The sequence below is a fragment of the Prionailurus bengalensis genome, chromosome B2, assembly GCF_016509475.1.
Source record: "Prionailurus bengalensis isolate Pbe53 chromosome B2, Fcat_Pben_1.1_paternal_pri, whole genome shotgun sequence".
NCBI lineage: Eukaryota > Metazoa > Chordata > Mammalia > Carnivora > Felidae > Prionailurus > Prionailurus bengalensis.
Window position 1 is genome coordinate 11022050 of NC_057349.1, and position 24952 is coordinate 11047001.

Genomic DNA, 24952 nt, shown 5'->3' on the forward strand with positions numbered 1-24952 from the left:
ATATAGTACCATGTGTTTATGTAACGTTTGCTTTGGGGCACAGCTATTTTTTACACAGGTACTTGAGCTTGTTCTACACCTTTTAAATATTATTCTGGTGGGGCGCCTGGGTGGCTCAGTCGGTTGAGTGTCTGACTTTTGATTTTGGCTCAGATAATGACCCCAGAGTCATGGGATCAAGCCTTATGTTGGGCCCCATGCTGAGCGTGGAGCCTGGTTGAGATATATTCCCTCCCTCCCTCTCTCTCTCTGCTCCTCTCCCCACCCTGGCTCATTCTTCCTCTTTCTCTCTCTCAAATAATAATAATAAAAAAAATACATACACTGTTCTGGTTAATTAAAGGACACTTGTCAAAGAAGTTATGCCATTGTCTTCTTGGTAAAGCATTAAGTGCAAATAACTATTCTGAGGCAAAAAGACAGATCTATCCAAATTTGACAGTCCCCTCAGCTTTATATTTCTGTGTTAACGAAAGGAGCTGAATAAGTTAACAAGGAGTTAACACTCAAAGGAGTAGTGACTCAGTTTCTCACACTGGTGACGGAGACAGGACTAAAGAGATTTATCGCTTGCAGTCAAACAGTACACGCAAGCCTTCTGTAGAAATTCACAAAGGACATTTGAATGAGAAGAAAAGGTATATTCATACTTCTGGGCCTGAATATGTAGAGAATACCTAAATGATTTGGTTTTTTCTCTGCCGCCTTCATTTTTGTTTTATGGCAGAGACCTCTCAGCTCAAATGCACACTTTCTGCTCTCTCAACCGGGTAACTATTAATTTGGTTAGAAATGCTAGAGATAAGCCTCTGGGATTGTTACATTTGTGTGAGAACCAGATGGCTCTGAGCAAACATTACTTCTGGTTTTGAGAGTTATTTATAGCTGTATGTTTTTTAAAAACACATTGAAGTCAATAGGTTAGAACCATGAACAAGCAGCTAATCTACGCATGGTTTTGATCTGAAAGATTTCCAACTTATATCCAAATGATGCAGAAGAGGAGACTTACACGTGTAATAGGGCAGGGCAATTTCACAAGGAGCTAAGTGAGCAGAGGGGAGGGTCACAGGACATAATGCGGGGATAGTCATCAAGGACCTGATTCTAGAGGATGACGATAAGGCCTAAGCATGCTGAGAAGCCGCTGGAGGGGCTTTTTTTTTTTTTTTTTCGGTAGTATAACACAAATACGATGTGCACATAAGCTGTCTATTCACGTTCGCCACTAGGCGGCCTGGCATTGGGAGCGCTGAGTCTGATGGCCAGCTGGGCCGTACTTTCCATAACGGCTCTGTGGTTCTTAGACACTGTAAGCAATCTCTGCACAGTAAGATTTGTTGCACATCCGCAGCTCTTCAGGCTCCTTGACACTGTGGACGAGGAACTTCTGGAAGCCACCAGGCAGCACGTGCTTTGTTTTCTTGCTGCTCCCGTAAGCAACGCCAGGCATCAAGATCCGGCCCTTGAATCTTCTGCGCGCCATATCGTCAGTGCCTCTGGGCTTCCGCCAGTGGCGCTTAATTTTGATATATTGGTCTGACTGGTGCCTGATGAACTTCTTGGTCCTCTTTTTCGCAATCTTGGGCTTCACCAGAGGTCTGAGGGCGGCCACGATGCCGAACAGGAGACGGCCGCCACCCCCCCACAGGCAGTGCCGCCGAGGAAGAGAGGGCAGTGCCACTGTGATGAGGGGAGAGCCGTGACGCGATGACCACTCTCAGAAGATTACTCTGGCTACCGTAGGGAGTGGAGCTGGTGGCGGCACAGGGTGACGACAGAGGGCAGCGATCTAATCCGAGATGCACTGGATTCTAGGTGAGAAGTGGAAGTACTCATAATTTGGAGCATATTTTGAAGGTGAAACCGTCAAGATTTCCTAGTGAGGATGCAGTTGGATGCAGTCATCCCAAGCTGACAACCAGTGATCTAGAATGCTTTCTGAAACTTCGTATTTGTTGAATAAATGAATGAAGCAACGTAACAGAAGTGTAAGAAATGCTATCTGTAGATCAATTCCCCGTGGTAATAAAGGATAATTGACGGTCTACACAGCAAGGTTCTGTCTTACTCAGCCCTGCATTCAGATATTTCCAGAGAACAGGAATAACCGCTCAGAGAGACTATTGCACAGGGTTTCTTGGACTCTCAGGGAGAAGAGCATCCCCCAGCAGAACAGGGATTCCCACCCGCAAGTCTGGCCAGATTACACTGAAAAGGTATCTGAGCACAGCACGGCATCTCCCCTAACGACTGTGTTTTGGCCCAGCTCCTAGAAGAGCAGCTACAAGTAAACATCCACAGAGGCTAAGAGAGGCATTTTTATTTTTTAAGAATTAGAATTTCAGGGGCACTTGAGTGGCTCCGATGGTTAAATGTCCAACTCTTGATTTCAGCTCAGGTCATGGTCGCACAGTCCATGGGATCGAGCCCCCCTCGGCACTGAGAGTGCGGAGCCTGCTTGGGATTCTCTTTCCCTCTTTCTCTGCACCTTCCCTGCTCACATGCGTGTGTGCACACACTCTCTCTCTCTCTCGGAATAAATAAACATTTTTTAAAAAGAATGATTATAATTCCAATATGCTATTAAGAGCACAATTTTGCTTCCTATCCATCAGGTAACAGAGTGTACCACAAATGGTTTTTTTCCTAGAGGAAAAAACGCTAAAGGGGTGTCACATACTAGCAATCCTAACCCCACGCCAAAGAGGAACCGACTGGTGGACACCAGTTGGAAGCCAAATCATGTCCATGAACAAGAGCTTCTCCCCCTCACGCCTGACTCCACCCCGTTGACCTGAGAGGAGCCTGACGGGAGGGGAGCTGTACGGGGTTAATGCGAAATTTTTAAAAACACTTTTGAGGGGTGCCTGGGTGGCGCAGTCGGTTAAGCGTCCGACTTCAGCCAGGTCACGATCTCGCGGTCCGTGAGTTCGAGCCCCGCGTTGGGCGCTGGGCTGATGGCTCAGAGCCTGGAGCCTGTTTCCGATTCTGTGTCTCCCTCTCTCTCTGCCCCTCCCCCATTCATGCTCTGTCTCTCTCTCTGTCCCCCCCCCAAAAAAATAAATAAACGTTGAAAAAAAAAAATAAATGCAATGTGTTAAAAAAAAAAAAACGCTTTTGATTACTATTAGAGTGAATTCGATTCTAACTCCTGGCTCTTGGCCTAGGAGATACAGTTATCATGGAGATAAAGAAAACGCGCACATCCAAAAAAACGTAAGGTTTCGTTTCTTCCCCCTTCAAATTGCCATTCCAAAGCTGGAGGAAAATGCACTAATGCGTAGTCAGCTAATTTTTTCTGCATCCGCGGTGACAAAAGCTTCATGTAGCTCTGAGATGGGGGAAAAGTTCAGGGATCTATAAAAAGAGAGCCCAGGGGCCTGTACACAGGCTAGGGGTATTCCCAACACTTTACCATGAACGTGATTTAGCAGTCATTAAACGTAACATACTTACATCAGAGACAGACAAATTCACCAACTGGAGCCAGGATTTACTTAAGAAAATTAACACTGATCACTGAAGTAAAGTTGCATGACTGTTTGGTCTTAAGACTGCTTGTTCATAGAAATTAGGCAAGGCAGGAAATGCTACGTAAAGCTATCTCTACTTCTGTATTCTGACAATTCTTGAGAAATAGAAACATTTTAAGAGAATAAAACTGCCTTGAGCCCTAAGGAGCATGTCTGACCCCAGCGACTGTTTTCAGTTTTCAAACCCTGATCCCGAGATCCACTGGAAGCCATCAGTATTACATAGGCAGAGCTTGGTTTTTATTCTGTTGTAAATTCTCTTAACTAACATAAGTGGGTTTTCTGCCATCCTCTGCCAGTGTGAAGCTGTGCCAGAAAAGAGATCCCATGATTTCATATCATGGTAGGAAACATCATACATCCAAGCTAATTTATCAGCTGAAATAAATCAAACTGGTTTAACTTTCATGACCCTCTGCATTTTTAATTATGCCAAAGTTAATTTGCTTTCTGATGTCTCAAGGAACAAAGGTCTTCTGTAGATAGTTAAAATGCAATTAAACTGATCAGAATTAACATCTGCCGTAGTAAATAAAGTCAAAGAGACGTGGCCTTTAGCAGCCCTCTGTCAAGATTGCTGAGGAGAACCAACAGAATTTCAGACCTGGAAACAACTTCTGAGGTTATCCAGTCTGACGCTCTTACATTATGACCCACACAAGCTAGAAGCATGCATAACCCGCAGTTCATGAGTATATGCTGGGATCCGGCCTTTTTTCCTCCTAGAATACCATTCTCTATGTAAACGCACAACCATGTTGTTAAATAGATTTCCATTTCCACTATGAGCATGGGAACGTTTTCTCTTTAGAGCAGCCACTTTGCACGCTCTGGGTCAGCAAGTCATGATCTCCTTGGAGGTGCTGGAGAAGGTGGGTTCATGATTCAAGTAACAGCACACACTGTATGATGGTGCCATACGATGCTTTAGAATCTAGGACAATGCGGATGGAAACATGCTGAAAAAGATACGAGTTAAGATGAAAAGAGGACAAAAGTCGTATTATTGTGCTATACCCTCAGTCCAAGGTATGATCTGGATTCTAGAAGATGCTCTTTTCGTTTGGTTTAGAAACCACTGGGACAAAGGTAAGATGGGGTGGCAATAGTGATGAACAACAAAAACCACAACAACGATAACGACAGCAATAATTTACTGAGCACACACAGTGACAGACACACAACACTGACTCATTCTTCACAACACTCCAGCTGTTACAGGTGCGGGTGGAAGTGCACACAGGGAGAGGCAAGACGTCATACTGTGCCTGTCGCTTGGGGCCCCTTTCAAAAAATCACCCTATCTGGTGATAAGGGTCTCTTCTTACGGACACTTTAGTTTTTCAGAGGAAAGCTGAACCACCTAGAGGGCGCTGTTTGAGATTTAGAACTGACCCGCAAGAAAGAGTTGATGGTAAAGGAGAGGAAGCAGAACGCTGGGGAGAAAACGTTACCATCTGGAGGCACAGGGTAGCTTTGTAAGGAAACCCTAGACTTAGTCATACATTTACCACAAAACACCAAAAAGCAGGCTCAAAGGGAGAACAGGTGTGCACACGCACGCACATGCATGATAAGAATGGGCTTAGGGTCAGAAACTATGAAAAGTAAGACGACTAATAAGAGACGGGAGCTGTTGAAAAATAAAACTGAATTAACAGGAAGGTCATGGAAGTATCACACAGCGCTAACAAAAACAAAACAAACAAAAAACACCAGGGAGCCTGGGTGGCTCAGTCGGTTGGGCGTCTGACTTGGGCTCAGGTCACGATCTTGCGGTTTGTGGGTTCGGGCCCCGCGTGGGGCTCTGCGCTGACAGCTCGGAGCCTGGAGCCTGCTTTGGATTCCGGGTCTCCCTCTCTCTCTGCCCCTCCCCCATTTGTGCTCTGTCTCTCTCTCAAAAATAAACGTTAAAAAATAATTTTAAAAAAATGCCAAGAGAAACCGAATAACTACACACAGAGCCCTGGTGACATAAAACCTTAAATGATTAAACACAAAGGAGGGGCGGGGAGCATTTCACCAAAGACAAATAAAGGAGCGAGATGAAACTCAAAGAGCCCCATCTTCAATGTTGAGACTTTTGCTGCAGTGTTGAAAGGAGGCTTGTGAAAAATGCTGAGAACAGATGGGCTTTGGAGAAACACTGGGCCGCGGCTTACAGCAGCATCGGGAAGTGACCCTGGCACACAAGAGATTCTCAGTCCACAGAAACGTAGATATTAAATACGTGAGTGAAGGCAGTAGGATTAACAGATAACAGGAAAATAAATTCCTATTTGACTTTTTCCAACAGAGAACAGTGTGCCGCTGGCACCATTTCTAAGAGTTTCCAGCCACTCTGAAAATACAAATAGCCAAGAACAGACCAATCAACCACGAGGGAATTGAAGCAACGTGCAATTATAATAAGCAAAAAGGGGTCACAAAAAATAGGAAGAGTGCTTAAGGACTAGAGATGGAAAATCTTAATCCAATTTTAAAAAATATTCTGAAAACATAGACTCCAGACAAGCAGACTCGAGAGACAAAATTCTAGCATTAATCATCAGGCACATGCTTTGCGGACCAGTAGAAAGTACAACAGTGATCACTAACACATGCCAAACTTAGTATTCTCTTTTCTTTGTTAATATTGGAAGACTGACACGGAAAGGGAAAGCCACAAACACAGTAGTAGCCAACAGAAAGTCACAGATGGAAGGAAAGTGGATTCATCGAATAACCCATCTATGCCAAATGCTGTTTCTCTGCTTTATGTAAACAGTGATGATTTAGGCTTGTTCCTATTCAAAATATTTTTCCCCCACAAAGACTCAGATTAAAACAAAGCTATAAAAGGCAAGTTAATCATATATGTAACATAAAGCAGAAGACAATTAAAACACGGATGACAGACTAAAAACCGAGAACTTGGTAGGCAATAAGCATGGGGCAAAACTAATGGAAATGCGTATAACTAAGATACAAGGCCACCACTAATCTGAGTCTTTTTCCAGAGCAACGACAGTCTCTACACATCTGAGAGCCCAGTCGGTGAGTTTTACTTTCCACAAGTTAGCCCTTTAGATCATTCACATCAGTATTTAATGTGATGTGATTAAATACTGATTTACAAGGGGGTAAACAGTTCCTTGTAAACAGTTCCCCTTGTAAACAGTTCCACATAAAATATTTTTGTGGCATAGACCCCAAAGTGACCTAGCTGGTAAGTCTTGAGTCCGAGGTAGATATGAAGTCTATTGAGTAAAAACAAGATATACAATTTAGATAAAGATCATCCCAATCAAGTAAATTCCCTTCCATAACACTGTATTGATTTAAACTTACTCTTACTTGGAATGCCTTTCTCTAATAACTCTGTATCATGGATGGATAAAGAAAAAGTGCATGAATTGATACTAAAGAATTATAGGGGCACCTGGGTGGCTCAGTCAGTTAAGCGTCTGTCCAACTTTGGCTCAAGTCGCGATCTCATGGCTCATGAGTTCGAGCTCCACGTCAGGCTCTGTGCTAACAGTGCGGAGCCTGCTTGGGATTCTCTCTCTGCGCCTCCTCCGCTCATTCTGTCTCTCAAAATAAATAAATAAACTTTAAAATAAATAAATAAATAATTATAAACTGCCTTCCCAAATCACCTCAGATCAAAATGTCTCTGGACTTTGGTTTCCTTTCTTATAAAACAAGGGAGTTGAACCAAACTCCCAGATTTAACATACTTCCAAATGTAATTGTGGTTCCATACTTTATGATAGTAAAAATATACAATTAAATTTATATTTAAATGACAGAGTTTGGGCAGTTCCTCAAACACCAAATACAGAATTCGGCACATGACCAAGCAATTCCACTTCTAAGTATATACCCATAAGAACTGAAAGCTAGGACTCAAAAAGATACTTGGTCCCCAGTGTTCCCTGTAGCATTATTCACAGCAGGCAAAAGGTAAAAACGATCCAAGTGTCCTATAACAGATGAATGGATAAACAAAATGTGTGATATCCATACAGTGGCATATTATTCAGCCATAAAAAGTGCTGATACACAGCACCATGTTTTGAACCTTCAAAACATTATACTAAGGGAAGTAAGCCAGACCCAAAAGGAAAATAGTGTATGATTCCACTTAAATGAAATATCTACACTAGGCAAGTTTACAGAACAGCAAGCAGATTACAAGCTACCAAGGGCTGGGGAAAAAAGGGAAATGCGAAGTTATTATTTAATGACTACAGTTTCTGCTTGGGGTGATAAATAGACGGTAGTGATGGTTACACAACACTGTGTGTGTTCCTAATGCCACTGAATTGTACACCTAAAATGGATGAAATGGTAAGTTTTATGTTTTGCAGGTACATATTACCCTAGTAAAAAATTATGCAATTAACACAACACACAATCTATAGATGAGGAAGCTTAGACACAGTCTATGTAATGCTGGGCAAGTCTCAACCTCTCCAGTTTTCACTCTCTTCATCTACAAAGTAGGAATAATAAAATCCATTATCAGTTCGTGGGATGGGTAATGGGACATCCACCTGGAACTTGTGAGAAAAAATAAATTCCACGTATGAGTAAAACTGCTTGATCAATTTATAATGCATCAAAGCAAAGATATGCAAGGCTACCTACAAACTGGCTCTAAGGCCTCCCCAACTTGACTGTAACTGGACCGAGTATATTAACACACCTGATGAATAAATAAGCCAATCAGAAGTAGGGCTGAACACTACAAGAACATCAAAAAGTCCCAATCACAAAGCAAAGTGTGAGGACATCTATCCAAGCTTTCTGGGGGACAACGAGAGTCCTGGCCGATGATTTTCCATGTGGACCTCTCCCGCAGCAAGCCTTTTCCTACCACAAGCATGGATGTAGCGCTGAAGAGCGTATTGCTCAGCGAAAGATGCCAACCTGAGAAGGCTACATATTGCATGATTCTGACTGTAGGACATTCCAGAAAAGGCAAAACTATGGGCACATTAAGAAGATCAGTGGCAGCCAGTGGGTAGTGGGAAAAGATGAGGAAGTGGCGCCTAGAGGAATTTTAGGGCAGTGAAACGCTGTGTATGATACTGTAATGGCACGTGTGTCATCAATGTGTCCGAACTCAAGAATGTATGTACACACACACACACGATGTGGCCAATTAACTTCACATGTTCTAATCCCACTAACAAGATAATCGTATTCTCTATTTCATTTTTTTTAAATTTTTTTTAACATTTATTTATTTTTGAGACAGAGAGAGACACAGCATGAACAGGGGAGGGTCAGAGAGAGAGGGAGACACAGAATCTGAAACAGGCTTCAGGCTCTGAGCGGTCAGCACAGAGCCCGACGCGGGGCTCGAACTCACGGACCGCGAGATCAGGACCTGAGCCCAAGTCGGACGCTTAACCGACTGAGCCACCCAGGTGCCCCTATTCTCTATTTCAATATGGGGATATTTCCTAGAGAATGTGAAGATTATCCCATTTGGGGAATAAGACAAGAACACTGCATATGCGTCATGTAAAAGGTGCCCCTCTGAAATTATTAGTATTGTTATTATCAACAGCTGTTGACATTTTGAACACGGAGACGAAGTACTCAAGGACGTGCTTTACATGTTTTAGTTCATTTAGTACTCATCCCAACCACATGGGAGGGGAACCAACATCATCCGCATGTTGCAGCTGAGGAAATCCAGGTACACAAATTAAGTATCTTGTCCAAGGTCACGCAGCTGGTAAGCCGTAGGGCCTGCGTTCCCAGCCGAGGCTCTTAGCCACTATGTTTTAAATACACTAAAAGCTTATATTCATCAGTGAGAACCAACTCACACAAAGTTTTAATTCCTAGTACTCTTAGAATTTGTCTCATGAATTACAAAACGACACTTCAGCTAGTAAGTAGTCTGTAAAATGTAAACAATGAGGAATGAGGCCTGCCCCTGACAGATGGGGCCGCAGGCAGGTGAGGAGGAGGTCCAGGGCAGGAGAAAGCAGAGGTGCGTATAGGCCAAGGGCATACCAACAATGGGCAGAGCCCCGGTTACTGAGTAGGACTAGTGAGACTGACAGAGCTCACCAGTTAAGAAGACTGAAAATGCAGTCTAACTTCTTTGACTTTCTCCAGGAGAGACCCCTTAAATCATTGCACTGGCTACAGCCACATCCATGTGTGGGGTGAATAGTTGGAATGTCTGTGTTCCCACAGTAATTTATCTTTATAACAGAGGATACTGGGATAAAGTGGGAGAATGGCAGGCCAGGTGTTTGACATTATCATCTCTGGCCATCACACCCAATAAGCACCCCGGGCTGTATTAATCAGCCAGCATGGCTAGATCTGAGATGTAAAGTACCCCATCATTAACTTCTCCAGCTGGCTGAGAATCCACACAGGACTGATTCACGGGGCTGTGTCTTCATGAATCAAACCTAAAATTCACCTGACTTTGCTGGTTCAGATTCCACATTCAACAACATCCTAACTATTTCCTCACCCGTTATCTGCATCTTCCTATGAGGCAAAAATGTAATTCAAGTAATCTAGTCCAAGAATTGTTTTAGTAATTTCCATTTTAATATTTCAGATTTAAAAATGTAGTTAAATGATCTGCCCAGGAGAGATGAATCTGCTTTTGGCTTGCTAAAAAAATAAAAAATAAAAAAAGTAGCCTATGAAACTGGCCAAACCTTGGTCCTAGGTAGTGAGAGCCATCTCATGACTCCCCCGCTGGTCTACTCTTGTCCCCTCATATTCTGCATGGTCTTCTTTTCTCATGTAAGAATCATCTGTCAGGGTGACTGCAAAAACTGAATGAGGTAAAGGTAATTGTGTTTATCAAACTTACTGGCACCAGAGACATAAACATACCTCTTTCCCCTTACCCTCACCTCTAGACTTTACTAACACAGATTTAAAAGTTATCAATAGAAAACTGTATATTCATGCTGTATGAGAGTTTATTTTGGGTACTCAATGAGACCCAAAAGCAATTTTCTCCTATTTCTCAGATATGGAAAAACAGACCATTTAGTTCAAGAATGTACAGGGTGTTGGGGCACCTGGGTGGCTCAGTCAGTTGAGTGACTGACTTCGGCTCAGGTCATGATCTCGCGGTTCGTGAGCTCGAGCCCCACGTAGGGCTCTGGGCTGACAGCTCAAGGCCTGAAACCTGCTTCAGATTCTGTGTCTCCCTCTCTCTCTGCCCCTCCCCCGCTCGTGCTCTATCTCTCAAAAATAAACGATAAAATTTTTTTTAAAAAACGTACAGGGTGTGACAGCAGGGAAAGGGCTCCTTGAAAAAGATCTGCAAGAAGCCAAAAGGAGAATGAATGAATGAATGAATGAATGAACGAATCCTACAGGTAAAAAGACAGTACAAAGAAAAAAGCCCTATCAATTACCCCAAGGCCAAAGTGAGAAAGAAAATGAGTCTGATGCATTGTAGATCGCATGGGAAGGACACACTCAGCCATCACTATGATTAGTAGTATCAAAGGAATGAATGGTGAGTATCACAAGCAGCAGTAAAAATGTTTGGGTTGATTCATGTTTTGAAGTGATCTTCAGGAGGGGTAAATGGGTGGTAAAACCCATTTTAAGGAACATGTTCTTTTGTGAAACTATCCCAGCTTTTGTAGAACCTCTCTTCACGTGAGCCAAATTAAAAATATAAAGCAACCAAAATAAGGAAGCTTCTAGTTCCTGCTCGTCCGCATTTTTTCTGCCTCTGGCTGAGAAAGCTGAAATTTTGTGTTGCAATTACAGTTTTTCCCCTTTTGGCGTGTCCTTGTGGCTCTGTTGACAGCCCACAGCTGCCCCAACCTTACACGATGGTTTCAGGTTAGTGCGCAGATGACATATTGTAAAACCACAACCCACCATCGGGATAGACAGGAGCATGCATACATACCTCGTTCAAATTTTAACCGTTGATAAAGCTGAAACTGGTCCACAGGTACCAAGCAGGCAATCTGAAACCAGAGATATTAAAGAGATGAGGTCTCTGTCATCAGTGGAGCCCAGAATTCCAGCCTTCTAGGACCTCTCCTTCTCATCTGGCTGACTTTATACCAGTGGATCTCCAACTGCTTTTTCTCTCCACAGTTCACATGGTAACACAAAGAGCAATTCCAACATCGGCCCCAGTCCTCATGGCTGGGAGTCGCTACTCAAAGCACCCATGACCGGACCCACCAGTCAGCTTCCGTTCTTCCGTCAACAGCTACTAAGACCAGACAACCAAGCTTTTGGACCACCTCAATTATTTGTGTACGTATACAAAAGATGCTCCTTTCCCCTCCACATTCATTTAAGAAATGTTTAAAAGATTATAGTCCTAGCTTTAGAACCCCTAAAAACTAGGATCAGGTAGGTAGTGCCTCAGGAATTATAAAAACCTCATTAGTTTCCTGGGGAACAGAACCTTTGAAGCAATATAAAAATCATTCCTTCAGGCAAAAATCACTTCATGGGGCCCTTGGTTTCATTGATTGCCATCCATGCCATGGCAGAAAATGCTAAAGGGGAGCCTGGGTGATTCAGTTGGTTGAGCATCCAACTTCAGCTCAGGTCGTGATCTCACAGTTCATGAGTTCAAGCCCTGCATGAAGCTTGCTGCTGTCAGCACAGAGCCTGCTTCTGATCTTCTGTCTCCCTCTTTCTGCCCCTCCCCCGCTCATGCTTGCTCGCTCTCTCTCTCTCTCTCTCTCTCTCTCTCCCTCTCAAAAATAAACACGTTTTAAAAAAGGAAAGAAAATGCTAAAGATGCTAAAATGCTACAGCTATTTCTTGTGGCTAGACTCCTCCGTTTCCATTTCAGATGGCAATATGAACTCAAAGGTTTACTGGTAAATGACAATGATTCATACCTGGCCAAATGACATTTCAGATTAATCTTCTTAAATTGCATTTCAAAGTCAGATGCAGGAAAAGCCAAATGCTCTTAAACTGGCATTCTAAAAATAATAGTTCCATTGACGTCAACTCTATTGACGTTGCTTAAAAGATACATAACTGAGAAAACCAAAAGATGTGATACTAGGCTTCTAAACATTTAGCAAGTTGATACAGCACACAGTCTTAGCCTTAGCAATTCTGACTCTAACACACTGCATATTCTTTGGCATAAAATATATCTAGACAGAAGTTCATTAGTTCAACTAATGAAAGGAAGTCTGCGTTAAGAAAACAAGAGTGAAAAAAAAATGAGGCAGTTTAAAATTGTACATAACAAATATTTTTGAAAAGGTATCCAGAATCTAATCCTCCTTGTCACACACGAAAAATCAATTTGTTTACTTTGCAAATGAATTAAACTAAGTTAGCTAAAACGTATGAAGGACCACGAAACAGGCAAGTTCAGTCTTCTCCATCCCAAGTATGGTAAAACATTAATTTAACTTAATTACAGAATTTTTTTTCTCCAGCTAGCGGGGAAGGTTGCATTTGCATCTGCCGCCTTAAATAAAGCTCCTGAGAAATCACTGTAAAAAAAATTATGGTTAATTTTATATGATGGGTGTTAGACTTTTACTACATTGGAAGCCAGTTTTGTTTCATCTGTTAGAATACATACCACTTGGGCATCTTTCCTAAAAGACAAAGGTGTCTCAAAAACAAAAAACAAAAAAACAAAAAAAAACCCTCTGAATTGGAGACAGAAGACATAAGCAGCCAAAGGCAGGAGAGGCATTCAGGAATCTGAATTTAGTTCCTTAGTTGTTGATTCATTGTAGGCAGAGGACAAATAATCTAATATTACTTCAACTTCGGGCCAAGGTGACTTGGAGATGCTGTCATCTGGACCCAACAGACCTCGGTGAGGATCTGTGTCTCTATTTTCAACCCCCACCCCCAAAAAAGATCTCATTCTATGGGACAGTCCTGTACTCAATTCGCCTCCATCTAAAACAGTTTCTGGACTGATGAAGAACTTCTTCAAACCCCTCAAAGTCAACTCTTAAAAATTGTTTGTTTGTTTGTTTATTTGTTTGTTTTTTAATGACATGCAATTTATGTAACAGCTAAGGTCAAATACAGTTTCTGGAAGACAAAGCAAACAGGAGATGAAGTATTTTAGACACAGATGAAATGCTAATGAAAAAGTGACACAAATTAATGCAGTAAAAAGTCAACAACAGGAAAGATGGATGTTTAATTTTAAATTAGAAAAATAAATGTCATCAGGGGACACATTACTGCCAACAGGGAAGTCAGAGGTCTCTAATTTGTTTTTGGGTTTTTTTTGTTTACTTACTCTACTTTGAATCTATTTATCATTTTTCAGAGATCAAAGATTTTTATGGAATTAAGCCTTAGTAAGGTAAATCAAATTTTTTTCTATTGAAATTTGTGATTAAAAAAAAAAGTTAGTTCCATCACACCATTCTCTTCCCAGTCCCCCACCACTTAGATTTGCACTTTCTCCATATTCTGCTCCATGATCCAGGAAGAGTAGACCACTGGCTGGAAGCCAGGGATACAAACGAGGAAGGGAGACCCAGAAGGTCCCCTCAAGGAACTTAAATTACTCAGAAGGCAATACAGACACATAAGGTTTTCTTTTTTTAATCTGCTCCTTGGGGAACAAAAATCCACATCTTGATCTTACAATTTGTTGGACATTAAGATTAGACTAGTTTTCTGAAATGTTTCTATTATACCCATGGCTTTAGGTCAGAGAAAGCCAGACCTTGTTTAAAAAAAAAAAAAAAAGATGACCCAAAGAATTAAAATCCTGGTTCCATTGCCATTGGGAGTAAGTCACCATTGCTCAAGGTTTTTTACCTGGAAATAAATATGTGAGGATAATTATTAAAGGCTCTATCAGGTCACAGGTTAAAGGGCTACTGCTTTAAAAACAAAACAAAACAAAACCCAAAACAATCACAATTACTCTAAAACTGATTGCAAAACTGAAACCCCAACAGAAGAGATTATAAAGAGGTGTCTTTTGATATATCACTCTCCTCTTCCTCCCAAAAAAGAAATTCCAAATTGTTCAAAATCATATCAGAATGTTCCTTTTTAACTTTTCTTTTCGGAAATAATTTTAGACTCACAAAGAATTGCAAAACTTAGGTAGAGTTCCTAAATCCCATCCTCCCAACTTTTCCTTCTGTTAACACCTTACATAACCATGGCATGCATGCATGCATGCATGCATGCATGCATGCATGCATTTATTTATTTATTTATTTATTTATTTATTTATTTAGGGAGAGAGAGAAAGCATGCTCGAGAGGCAAGGGCACCGACAGAGGGGGAGAGAGATTCCCAAGCAGGCTCTGCACTCAGGCAGCGCAGAGCCCAACACAGGGCTCAAACTCATGAACTGTGAGATCATGACCTGAGCAGAGATCAAGAGTTGAACACTTTAACCGACTAAGCCACCCAGGCGTCCCATGGCTAATAATTAAAATAATGAAACTTACATTGACACAAAACAAACAACCTGCAAGTCTTATTCAAAGGTCAAAAACTGTCCCACTTATGTCTTTTTTTTTTTCAGTCCAAGATCCTGGATTGCATTTAATTGCTGTGCCTCTACTTAGCCTTCTCCAGTCTGTGGCAAGTCCTCAGTTTGTCTTTGCCTTTCACAACCTTGACGTGTTGGAAGAGTCCAGGCTAGTTATGTTGTACACTGTTCTCTGATTTGGGTTTGTCTGATGCATTCTCATGATTAGGTTGAGGCTGTGCATTTTTGGCAAGAATATCACAGAAGTGATGTTGAGCCATCAGGAGGTACATGAGGACACCCATCTCATTACTGGCGGTGTTGACTTTTTAGCTTGGTCAAGGTGGTGTCTACCAAATTTCTTCACCCTTTGTCATCAGCAAAGGTTCTCGCAGGGATACATTTTGAGATTCTGCAAATATCCTCTTTCTCATCGTACCTTTGCTCCACTATTGTTGTATCTGTTGATAATTCTCGCCTACAATAGTTATTACTGTGGTAATTGCTTAATGACGATTTTCTATTTCTACCCTTCATTCTGTATTTGTTAATTAGAATTCTACTGAAAGAAATTTCAGAAATTAGAATTTCTACTGAAAGAAAGAGCTGTCCCTTACTTCCCCAAAGAAGACATCCAGATGGCCAACAGACACACGAAAAAATTCTCAACATCATGCATCATCAGGGAAATACAAATCAAAACCACAATGAGATACCACCTCACACCTGTCAGAATGGCGAACATTAACAACTTAGGCAACAACAGATGTTGGCAAGGATGTGGAGAAAGAGGATCTCTTTTGCATTGTTGGTAGGAATGCAAGCTGGTGCAGCCACTCTGGAAAACAGTACGGAGGTTCCTCAAAAAACGACCCACTAGTAGGTATTTATCCAAGGGATACAGGTGTGCTGTTTCTGAGGGACACATGCACCCCAATGTTTACAGCAGCACTATCGACAATAGCGGAAGTATGGAAAGAGCCCAAATGTCCATCAACAGATGAATGGATAAAGAAGATGTGGTGTGTGTGTGTGTGTGTGTACATATACACGTGTGCACACGTGGGCACACACACACACACACACACACACACACACACACACACACTGGAGTATTACTCAGCAATCAAAAAGAATGAAATCTTGCCATCTGCAACTACGTGGTTGGAACCGGAGGGTATTATGCTGAGCGAAATTAGAGAAAGACATATCATATGACTTCCCTCATATGAGGAATCTAATATACAAAGCAGATGAACATAAGGAAAGGGAAAGAAAAATAATGTAAAAACAGGGAGGGGGACAAAACATAAGAGACTCTTAAATATAGAGAACAAACAGAGGGTTGCTGGAGGGGTTATGGTGGGGGTGATGGGCTGAATGGGTAAGGGGCACTAGGGAATCTATTCCTGAAACCATTGTTGCACTAGATGCTAACTAACTTGGATGTAAACTTAAAAATTAATTAATTTTAAAAAAAACAAAGAAAGATCAGTCCCTTCTCTCCCATTTATTATTCATTTATTTATTCAGGTCAGTATGGACTACTGATATTTTTTTTATTCAGTGGGTTCTAATCCACTAATAACCAGACCCACATTCAAGCCGTAGAAACAAACATTCCTAAGTATCTTCTCAACCACCAACAGGACGATTGCCTCAGATCAACTACTAAAAAATTCTTATCTTGATTTAAAGTGATTTTTTTTTTGCTATTTCTCCTTTGAAATTTATATTAATCTGCCTGTTCAAGAAAAAAAAACTTCTCTCTCCTCCTATGAAAAACCACTTTTTCTCATACTCATCATTCTAGAAATTCTTTCCAAAAAGAAAGAAAATTTAATTCAAAGATAAAATAAGTTCAGTTTCATTTTAACAGAACAAAAGCAGTAACATCAGAACAATAAGAACAAAAGCTACTAATTGCCCATAATCTCTATCTTTTTTTTCTGGTAAAAATTAACCTGAGAGGATTCAGGTCCTACTTTGCTGAAAGTCTTCACTTTTCCATTCCACTCCAACTGTAGCCGAGCATAACCAGGGCTCTCAGGATATACATACACGTCGGGGGGGTGCTAGAAATGTCACACATGAAGGTTAACTGGATAGACCTAACATTCGCAACTGGGAAGAAATTAAAGGTGAGGCACCCCCTCGTTTATTATATTAACTATGATTATAATATTTGAGCAGACATCACCACCTACACCGACATTAGCCCTACAAAACCCAAAGAAGAAAAAGGGGGGCAGAGAGTGGAGCCTGTTTGCCAGAGAAACATTTATGCCGAAAGCGGTGTATTCCCATAATACTGACAATTGTTCAATATCTTGCAAATAAAATACTATGTATGATTAAAATACATATTGTCTTGGGGCGCCTGGGTGGCGCAGTCGGTTAAGCGTCCGACTTCAGCCAGGTCACGATCTCGCGGTCCGGGAGTTCGAGCCCCGCGTCGGGCTCTGGGCTGATGGCTCGGAGCCTGGAGCCTGTTTCCGATTCTGTGTCTCCCTCTCCCTCTGCCCCTCCCCCGTTCATGCTCTGTCTCTCTCTGTCCCAAAAATAAATAAAAAACATTGAAAAAAAATTTAAAAAAAAAAGAAAGAAAAAAAAAATTAAAAAAAAATCAAACTGAGTCACTGTCTACCTTTGGTGGGGAGGAGGGCCGCAATCAGAAAGGCACATCGAGGGGCGCCTGAGTGGCTCAGTAGGTTAAGCGTCCGACTTCGGCTCAGGTCACGATCTCACGGTCCGTGAGTTCGAGCCCCGTGTCGGGCTCTGGGCTGATGGCTCGGAGCCTGGAGCCTGTTTCCGATTCTGTGTCTCCCTCTCCCTCTGCCCCTCCCCCGTTCATGCTCTGTCTCTCTCTGTCCCAAAAATAAATAAACGTTGAAAAAAAAATTAAGAAAAAAAAAAAAATAAATAAAATAAAATACATATTGTCTTTTAGTCAGGAAAATGAAATGGTTCCAACATCGAAGCTAGGGGTGGGCTTCATGTAAGTACCTCTCATCAAGGTCTAGAAAGCCAGGAGAGAAGAGAAAAAGAAAAAAGAAAAGCCTAGTCTTTACTTGGGTTTGGCCTTTCAAATCATATTTCTGCTACAGTTGCTTTAAAAAAATCAAAGAGACCCAACAAAGAATACAAGGGACCAGTATATTTGAAGATGGAATTGACCACGAGGAGATCATTATAGCATGTCAAGGCCTTGGCAATTTTTGAGGGGCTATGACTTGCAAAAATACTGGCAAAAAAAAAAAAAAAAAAAACAGTCCCAGTTTTATGGATAAGTGCCTTATCACACTTACACAAAAATTACCAATGTTTCTTATCTTGACCCAGAAAATAAGAACCGCACTTTCTACCCAAAAAGGAAAAATGGCACATCCATCGAGTGTACTAACCAAGCTCACATCTCCTTCCCTACTTACAAGATATGGAACCTGCTGGAAAAAACAAGAGGGTATAACTGTCTGAGAAACCAGAAGGCAGGGCCCTCTGGGGACGTGGAAAAGATGGTGGAAGCTAGAACTCCAGGGCCAGAATTATCCTCACAATTCCCTCAAGAGGGCTGCCTTTGCTACTCTTTATTCACCTGTCCACAGAGGCTTCCGTGCACCTCCCCACACCGTCCCCTGCCTCTCTCCCCTGCCTGCTCTGTGGGTAAAAGGGATATGCCCATGAGCACATCCACATGGCACATTCAACCCGTTGCTGCTGCTTCTTCTTATAGCCGCCTTTAAAGGAAAAGCTCAGAATCAGAAACGTTATTCTCCATTTATAATTGGTTTTTAATTTTTTTTAATGTTTATTTTTGAGAAAGAGAGAGAGTACAAGTCGGGAAGGGGCAGAGAGAGAGAGAGAAAGGGAGGGAGGGAGACAGAGAATCCTAAGCAGGCTCCACCCTGTCAGCACAGAGCCCAATGTGGGGCTCGAACCCACAAACCACGAGATCACGACCTGCGCGGAAATCAGATGCTCAACCGACTAAGCCACCCAGGCACCCCCATTTATACGCAGTTTTAAAGCAAAGCCTTAAATACATTCCGAAATAAAATTCAACTGGGAATCTCAAGAATATCTATTAACGCCGGCATAGCAGATTTCTTTATCTGTCGCCACCCCAAGTTTCGACTCTTCTCGGGCTAACATGCATCGCAGCCAAAGGTTATGGCAGACACACTTTGGTCCCTTCCCATGCAGATCTTTCAACCGCAGCAACAGGGCTCTGGCTGCCTGCCTGGGCATCCTCCTCCTCCCTCTCTGCCCCACCTCACACTGATGATACGAAGGAAGAGTGTGAGAAGAGATGGCAAGTGGGGGCTGTGTTGACGGGGACTTTGTGGGGAACACACGGATCGCTCTAATTCCAGCAACCTTTACCGAAACCACCCCAATAAACGCGCAACAGGAGTAAAAACCGTATTTATTTGGCAAACGTAGCTTCAAATTCCTTAGCACGCCACTGCCCCCCGTTCCTCTCTCCTGGTCCTCCACGGTGCCCCACCCTAAAGCCCCTCCTGTAGAAATTCTGCAGCCCCCATTCTTGGTGCATCCTTGCTCTGGTGCACGTGGGGGCTCTAGCAGCCAAATGCAGGCGGGTCATTTCAATGCCCCAGGAGCTAGGGGGAGGGCTGGTTGTTGAGAAGCTGTTCTCGGCCCTCCACTGCCAGCTGGCAGAGAGAGGAAGCTCCATCACTCAGGCCATGTAATGGTAGGTATGTGTTCACCACTCCAAGTTTACAGGCCCCAGACACACGGCTCGGGCTCCCCTAGCAAGTGGCGGGTGATATTTCCCTTCCACTGTGAGGGAAGGGCTCCATTAGTCATCGCTGTTAGAGCAGGGCTACTAACTCCCAAGGGAGGACCTGCCTGAAGTAGAGCTATGAGCAAACAATCTGCGCCCCATCTCTCGTAAGTCCATGTTGGGCACGATTCCTGGGTCAAGTACGTGAGGAGAGTCCTGCCACGGCCGGCAGTACCTGATGGTGCAAGGAAGGCCAAGTTTTACTCTTCCGGGGCCCCCAGCGGGGTGACCTGTAGCCACCGCCTCCCACCAACTCGCGTGACGTGCAAGAAAAGATGCCTTTTCTGTTTCCTCCATAAGCCAAGGGTACTTGGATGGGGCATTAAGTGTCTTGCTAATGAAGCTACTCCTGATAAACAAAAGTGCAGGGGCAGAGCCACAGCTGAGCTCATAGGAAGCGGTAGGAAGGCAGGCAGGACCCACAGCGAACAGGAGGCGGACGCCAGGAGCACAGGCAACCATGTGAGTGAGATCTACACTGGAAAGCATTTGGAGAAAAGAGCCTAAATTGCTGGCGTCCCCTGAAGGTAAAGAAATGTTACGCTACCATGCATCTTAGAAGACAATGGATGATGAAGAACCACGCACATGGAAACATAAACAGCAGCAACACCAAGGGAACTCGAGTCTTAACTATCATTATTTTTAACATGCAAAGTATGTCTCTGCATTACCTGTATGATTAAACATTTTTTTTAAAGGCAGAGTAAGTAGTTATAGAGACAGAATCCAGTCAAGCAATGAGTTGGGTGACGCCATTGTGATATACTTGATCATATCTGGATTAAGAGCTATCTATTATAATAATAACTATGTAAGAGAAAGCTTGATGTAAATGAAGCCAGAAAGGAAGATGGTCCAGCCCAAGTTCACGTGTATGTGGTATCTGCTTTGAAAGGAGTGGTCCCAGGGATGCCTGGGTGGTTCAGTGGGTTAAACATCCAGCTCTCAATTTCGGATCAGGTCATGATCCCAGAGTTGAGATGGAGTCCCACATTGGGCTCTACATCGGGCATGGAGCCTGCTTAAGATTCTCTCTCTCCCTCTCTCTCTCTCTCTCTCTCTGTCTCTCTCTGTCTCTCTCCTGCTCACACTCTCCAAATTAATCAATGAATTAAAAATTAATTTTTAAAAACAAGTGGCCCCATATAAACTGATAAAGCTACCAAATATCTCTAACATAATACCCTATTCATGTCTCAATTCAAAATGAGAGACTGTCACTACTACCCTCACAATATTTTACTCTGCGGGAAAACACAAGTGGCCAGTTGGTTAGGAACTTTGATTACTACACATCCGTGCCCATCTTTAGTCAGGCTCTTCAGCAAGTGGGTACAGAAACGGTCCTTTAATGCCTTGGGTGCCTTCTTGCTCACCTAATGGGAAACAGACTTTAAGGAATTGAAGAAATAACCATAGTTTTTAGTTTGGAGGATGTTTTTGTTCTGTTTTTTGTCAAATAGCCTTTGGTAATTTCTAAGAGACACTATGGGTTTGTTTGGTTTCCGTACAGCCTAAAAGTTAAAACCGTTTTGAGAGTCAAACTGGGTACACAGAGTACCAGGGAAGTGTGAATGAGGATGTACAACAGGAAAAGGGTAAGAAATAAGACAGGGGTGAGAACTGCAGGGGAGTGTGAAAAGAAAATTCTATACTAAGAAAATCAGAAAAGTCGAACTCTGTTCTAGAGAACGGCAAGACAAACCACGGACCGTCTTCACTCACTCGCCTAAACACATGGGCTCTAACATTTGATAACCCAAGTATCCGTGGCTAGTGGTTACCATCCATTTAAAAGTCTAGAACCCGCCATGCCACCGAACTTTCCACAATGGTGGAGATGCTGTATTCTGTGGTGTCTAATTGGGCCACCATGAGCCACGTGTGGTTACTACTGAGCACCTGAAACATGACTAGTGCAACCAAAGGAATGAATTTTTAATTTTATTTAATTTTAATTAATCTTAATGTAAGCAGCCACATGGAGCTAGCAGCTACTGGATTGGAGAGCTCAAGGTCCAGAACACAGGAATGTGGCTCATTTCAAATGCCTTTGAAACTTCATCAAACTATTCATTTCACTTATTTTTAATAGACTTTGCATACATAAATTAACTAGGATTTCCTACGAGACACAGCTCTTGCTGCCTGCTTCATGTCAGGCATTTGACTTACTAGAACTATCTTACTTGTCACCAGGTTAATTGCCACTCTGCTAGATCAGAAGCTTCAGGAGGGCAACGCTGGGCCGGCCTTACTCACGTCTCTATCCTGACCTGACACAGGTCACTGCATGCTTAGGAAACACTGCTCACTGATGAGAGTATCAGAGAAGCAAATCAAAGAGGAAGCATCTTTTCTAGAAGGACTGTGCATAGAACGATGCTCCTGAACCCCCAAGGCTTATTTTAAAACCCATTTCCAAGTTGTACAAATCAATAGTATCCTTGGTAGCTAACTCAATCTTTCTCCACTTTAATTTCCTTCCACCCCTTCCTCAAACAAAAGTAACCAAGATTTCTCACCTCAGGATTATGTATTCAATATTACTTTTTTATCAAAAAATTCAATTATTTCATGGTTTTCCTAAAATGAATCACTTCTAAACCATTATGTATTCTTTTCATTTTTCCCTAAAAACCATGTCAAGCTTACTTGCACCACGTCAGTGATAGTGTATAAGCCAAACATGGGAGACCCAGATGCAGAATGGTTACAAAGGGTCTATTAACATCTTTTGGACTGTTTAGCTTACAGATCAAAGGATATATATGTAAAAGAATATGTATTTGTAAACAAAGCATATCCACACACGCATACATATCCACACATATATATGTATATATTTCTACATACACATATACATACCACTGAGTCTCCAAGTCCTTTATCATATCATCTACCTACCTCATTCCACTTTTTTTTTCAATGTTTATTTATTTTTGAGAGACAGGGAGAGACAGAGCACAAGCATGGGAGGGGCAGAGAGAGACACACACACAGAATCCGAAGCAGGCTCCAGGCTCTGAGCTGTCAGCACAGAGCCCAACGTGGGGCTTGAACCTATGAACCATGAGATCATGACCTGAGCCAAAGTTGGATGCTTAACCGACTGAGCCACCCAGGTGCCCCTACCTCATTCCACTCTTAAAGCCAAATAGTTATGGTGGCCAGAAAGAACTGGATTAGAATTCTAGCTCTTCTACTTTTTAGATACGCACTCTTGGGAAAATTACTTAAACCCTCTGGGCTCCCATTTCCTAAGTTTGGTGAAGGGATTGGATGGTATACCAGCTACGAATGATTCCAGAAGAGCACCTGATGCACAGCAGGCATACTGTATTTGCTGAACGAATAACTGATTTCCTCTGTTTCTTGGGCCCTCTTTCCCAGGCTTACAAACTTCCCCAAAACGGGCAAGAGCTGGTTATCCTCTGATTTAAAGTGAGCAGGACTTGAAGATTAAAAGCAGATTCAAGGGCAAGCTAATGATCAGGGATTGAAGAAACGAAGCAAAGAGACAGATCACAGTCTTAAGAAAATGGGGGAAGAACTCACTCAAAAAAGACATTTCTGATGCCCGACAAAGATCAAACGAAACTCCTGTGGAAATCATCTGACTCACTCTACCTTTGTAGGATGGCACTATTTCTAATGTCTATAACTGGTTGAAATCTGTCATCTGTTTATCTTTAAAGTGTTAAAGATTACAAGACTCCTCGTTACTCAGCCTCCGTACCACACATTTGGTAAATGTGGTTTCTAGCACCTTCGCCCATTCTAGAGCTTCTCCAACACTCAGACGGCATTTATAAACAGATCTGAGATACAGCTTTAACACCTTATATGAAGGATCCATAGGTATGCAGAAATCAAGTACTCCTTTAAAAAGTTAGCCTCTGTATTTTGTGTCTAGACTCCCTGGTGGGGAAGTACATCAAGAGTCAAGATCCTACGGAATAATGTCAACAGGAAAGGGGGAAGGTCACGGCACTCATCCATACCTCCGCTTCCTGCAGGATCCCGCGGCCGAGGCACACCGTGTCGGGGCAAGAGATGGGAGACCCGCATCCCTCTCGGATTGCCAGCTGCAGGTACTGCTTCAAGCACTAGAAGTTAAGAAGAAAAAAAGACAATTACCCATCGCATTACAGTAGCACCAAGGTTATGTAACTGCTGCTGCCTCTTCTTCCTTCCTTGGCAGTCCTGGGGCTCTTGGACTCAGGGAACATCAGTTATCCCAAGTGTGAACAGTAAGAGCCATCACTTTGGAAAGAAGGCAAGACAGGCGATTAATTATGTATGACCTCAATATCGAGTTTATTCAAGGCCACAAGTCAAACTCCTGTACGCTCACACATTTTATCCCCCACAGGTTTGGCAAAGAAGAACCACTCTTTTGCACTAATGGCAAATGCCTTATTTTTACTTTTTCTTTTTTTTAACTTCTATGACTTCCTAATTCCGTTCTTACCTAGTAGTCCTTTGCCCCAAAGTAGAACCCTGTGACTCTCATGCAGAGAGAGCCAGACAGAATCAAAATACAGCTGATCCTTGAACAACACAGGTTTGAACTGCATGGGCCCACTGATATGTAGGGTTTTTTTTAATAAATACGGTATAGTACGGCAAATGTATTTTCTCTTATGATTTTCTTAATATTTTCTGTAGCCTACTTTATTGCAAGAATACAGTATATAATACATATACAAAACATGCTAATCAACTGTTTATCAGGAAGGCTTCTAGTCAACAGTAGGCAAGTTTTGGGGGAGTCAGAAGTTATATGTAGATCTTCAACTTCATGGGAGGGGTGTCAGGGCCCCTAACCCTTGTGTGGTTCAAGGGTCAATTGTAAGATGAAGGCACTGACTTATGTAGGAACACTCATAATAGTAAATACAGCTGGGAAATATAATGTCAAAGACAATTTGGGAGAATGAGACATTCCCAAAACTATGGGCTTTGGTGGATGCTTTGGTGAGGAGGTTTGAGTAGAACCTGGGGAAAGAAGAAATTGGATTGAAAAAAGAAACCCAGAAAGAAGAGGGATAATACCAAGAACAAACTTAGTCTTCTCACTGCCTATTGTACTTGGATCATGGGTAGTGGATGAAGACGGGGTCAGACTGAGAAGGCAGGAGAGGGGCTGGC

General features: G+C 42.4%; 1 protein-coding gene and 1 pseudogene across 4 annotated transcripts in view; both read right to left on the reverse strand.

The window, feature by feature from the left end:
* Nucleotides 1-24952, reverse strand: part of RNF144B (ring finger protein 144B) — a 183704-nt gene that overhangs the window by 17934 nt on the left and 140818 nt on the right. For all 4 annotated transcript variants that reach the window (XM_043590725.1, XM_043590726.1, XM_043590724.1 and 1 more), the window contains exons 3-4: nucleotides 23803-23907; nucleotides 11443-11503 (exon numbers count right to left, since the gene is read on the reverse strand). In XM_043590725.1, the coding sequence (XP_043446660.1) occupies nucleotides 11443-11503; nucleotides 23803-23907 (166 nt within the window). The remainder of the gene's footprint in view (nucleotides 1-11442; nucleotides 11504-23802; nucleotides 23908-24952) is intronic.
* On the reverse strand, nucleotides 267-2241 carry LOC122490214 (annotated as a pseudogene).